This window comes from Lactuca sativa, chromosome 1 (genome assembly GCF_002870075.4).
Source record: "Lactuca sativa cultivar Salinas chromosome 1, Lsat_Salinas_v11, whole genome shotgun sequence".
Lineage (NCBI taxonomy): Eukaryota > Viridiplantae > Streptophyta > Magnoliopsida > Asterales > Asteraceae > Lactuca > Lactuca sativa.
In genome coordinates this window covers 46,978,117-46,980,810 of record NC_056623.2, presented here as the reverse complement: position 1 = coordinate 46,980,810, position 2,694 = coordinate 46,978,117, and the positions used below count along the sequence as shown (strand labels likewise).

Sequence of the window (2,694 nt, the reverse complement as noted above, 5' to 3'; positions counted from 1 at the left end):
TGTAGTTTCCTTAGCTAACTTACGATTTTGTTCTTCAGTTTTTTGGTATTATACCCTAAAATCATACAAGTTACTAGTAAATATTTAGGGGATACCACATAACTATATAAAAATCTTGATAAACAACAAGGAAAACGGAAAAATCAAGTAATGTGAAGAACGAAACCAAAGATGACATTGTCATCTATGGTTGTGCAATTTTTAATGCATAATTTACGCATTCCAGAGTTATCATATGACATGGTCATATACATGCCATCTGTGGTTTCGTTCTTCATACTTTATAATTTTCCGGATATACGGGCAAACAGCAACCAAAAAACATACATTTAAGTAGTAAATAACAATTTAAATGATAAAAAAGCTAAATAATGCATCACTTACAACATTGGTTCGGTCTTTAAGCATGTGAGAGAGCTCATGTGAGTTTGATTGGGAAAAATAATCTTTTTGGACTTTAATTATAATAGACTATCGGGCCGGAAAACCTAAGCTGGGCCATGAAACCACAGCCCAGATGATAAAACCAAAAGCGTGTTTGATCGGATTCGACGAAACTGAAGTTGAGTTCACGAAAAGCCTTGCTAATATGCGATGGCTATTTTTGTAAAAACCAATAACTCTCTTGCTATTTTGCGAAAATGTAATTAAGAATTTAAGTAAATATTATATGGTACGGAACACGAAAAACGTAGTAAAGCGTTAAAGGTGGCATCGCGCTCGAGGGCGCATCGTTCAGCCACGTGTTTACGAGACACCACACCACTGTCCATGCCGGTTTAGGGGTAGTGACGTAATCTCCTATTTCATTTTGCAGGACCTCCGTTTATACTTCCCATTTCCGTATCACCCATTTCACTTTTCAAGATTCATCCATCATTTCTCCCCTAAAATTTCCTTCACCATTGCAATCGATCATTAAACCCTTTATCTTGGAGCCAATTTACTTCGAATTCTATTAGCAGATATGTGTGGAGGTGCCATCATCTCCGATTGCATTGCGCCGACAACAAATCGGTCTCCCCGTCTGACCGCCGAACTTCTCTGGAACACCCATCTCTTAACCAGTCCAAGTAATCGTTACTCAAAGCGTTTCCCTTCCCACGCTACAGATCTTGACGATGATTTCGAGGCTGATTTTCAGGGATTCCAGGATGAGCTTGAAATCGAAGTAGATATCAGCAAGTCTTTTCCTGTATCTTCATCCAAACACTCTGCTCCTGCTTCTGGTATCATGTTTCTCTTATGTTTTTTGGTATCCAGATTATATTGATATTCACATGCAGAATGTATATTTCTTCCGATTTAACTAAGAGAATCATACGAAATTGGAACTTGTAGATTCGACTCATAACATGACCAATTGGGTTATCTGAAAGTATATATTTGTTAAATTGCTGAACTTTATGTCGGTTTAATTTACAAACATAGAGAGATAGAGAGTGAGGATGTTGGTTTCTTTGTTTTGGGTGTTTCTTGAATTCTTTTTTCCTGATACATATTCTTGAATTAGGCTTAAGTTCGATAAAGCAAGATGATGAAGCTGAGAAATCTGGTTCAAGGAAAAGGAAAAACCAGTACAGAGGAATCCGTCAACGACCTTGGGGTAAATGGGCTGCGGAGATCCGTGACCCGAGTAAAGGGGTCCGAGTCTGGCTTGGAACTTTTAATACTGCTGAAGAAGCTGCACATGCTTATGATGCAGAGGCAAGAAGGATTCGTGGGTCGAAAGCAAAGGTTAATTTTCCGGACGTAACTTCTTCACTGAGACAAGCCGTTAAGCCAAAGTCCCAGAAACGACTTCCTAAGGTTAACTCAACCCTCAACCAAGACATGAATAACAGAAACTATGGTTCACTTGAATCTGTGAAAAAGAAACCACAAGTTACGCCTGTTGATACTTTTGAGGATATGTTTGAAGTATCTTATGTTGGTTCTGATCATGGTAGCAACTCCGACTTTGGTTATATGAGTCCTGCAAAGAAACTGAAGTCAGATTCTTCAAATGTGGTGGCAGAAGGTGACATGTCTCTTTCTGATGACTTGTTGTTTCAAATGCCGTGTTTTGAAGAAAGCTGGGGTTCTTGTTCCATTGATGCTTTCGTCAATGGTGGAAGTGGGGTCGATCTTTGGACCTGTGATGACCTTGCTGCCATGATGGATGGATCTTTCTAAGTAACCATAAGGCCTCTATAAATAAAGGTTTCCAATGTCATTAAATCATGTCTTGATTGACTTTTGTATGGAGAGTACATAGCTTATCATGAACTAGGTTTCTTGAGCTTGAAATGAATCTGTATTTTGTAATTTTGAACGCATGGTTGGTTTAAAGTTTGTAATTTGTTTTCCATTTGTACAGTGGATGTTTCTGTTTGTTGTTCCTTCTATTATAATAGGGTTTCTCCCATAAGGTCCAGATGGATGGAGTCAAGACTATCTTTGTAATTTCAGATATGAAACTTAGAAAAACAATTTTGAAGGTTTAGGTCAATTGTGTAAATGTGAGATTTGTTTGGTGCGTCTATGTTCATTGGTTAAGTCAACGTAACAAAAAGGATAGATTCCACACCCCCATAAAGCGGTATAGAAAGCATGAATGGGTCCGTGTTATGTTGCCACGAACCACGATTGTACACACCGTCCTGGTGTGTCGTTGTGGTCGTTGCGTTTCGTGATGGCTAGTGATGAGGGTAA

General features: G+C 38.6%; 1 protein-coding gene across 1 annotated transcript; it reads left to right on the top strand.

Annotated features, from left to right (window-relative positions):
• Positions 1–765: 765 nt before the first annotated feature.
• On the top strand, positions 766–2,373 carry LOC111882514 (ethylene-responsive transcription factor RAP2-12). The gene is made up of 2 exons (XM_023878879.3): positions 766–1,229; positions 1,514–2,373. The coding sequence occupies exons 1-2, from the start codon at positions 968–970 to the stop codon at positions 2,173–2,175; spliced, it is 924 nt and encodes a 307-aa protein (XP_023734647.1). The 5' UTR covers positions 766–967; the 3' UTR covers positions 2,176–2,373.
• Positions 2,374–2,694: the final 321 nt, after the last annotated feature.

Excerpts from the sequence above, each read along its gene's own strand:
- LOC111882514 (XM_023878879.3), top strand. The coding sequence starts at position 968 with ATGTGTGGAGGTGCCATCATCTCCGATTGCATTGCGCCGACAACAAAT. Across the intron at positions 1,230-1,513 it reads ACACTCTGCTCCTGCTTCTG|GCTTAAGTTCGATAAAGCAA; the intron begins GTATCATGTTTC and ends TTCTTGAATTAG.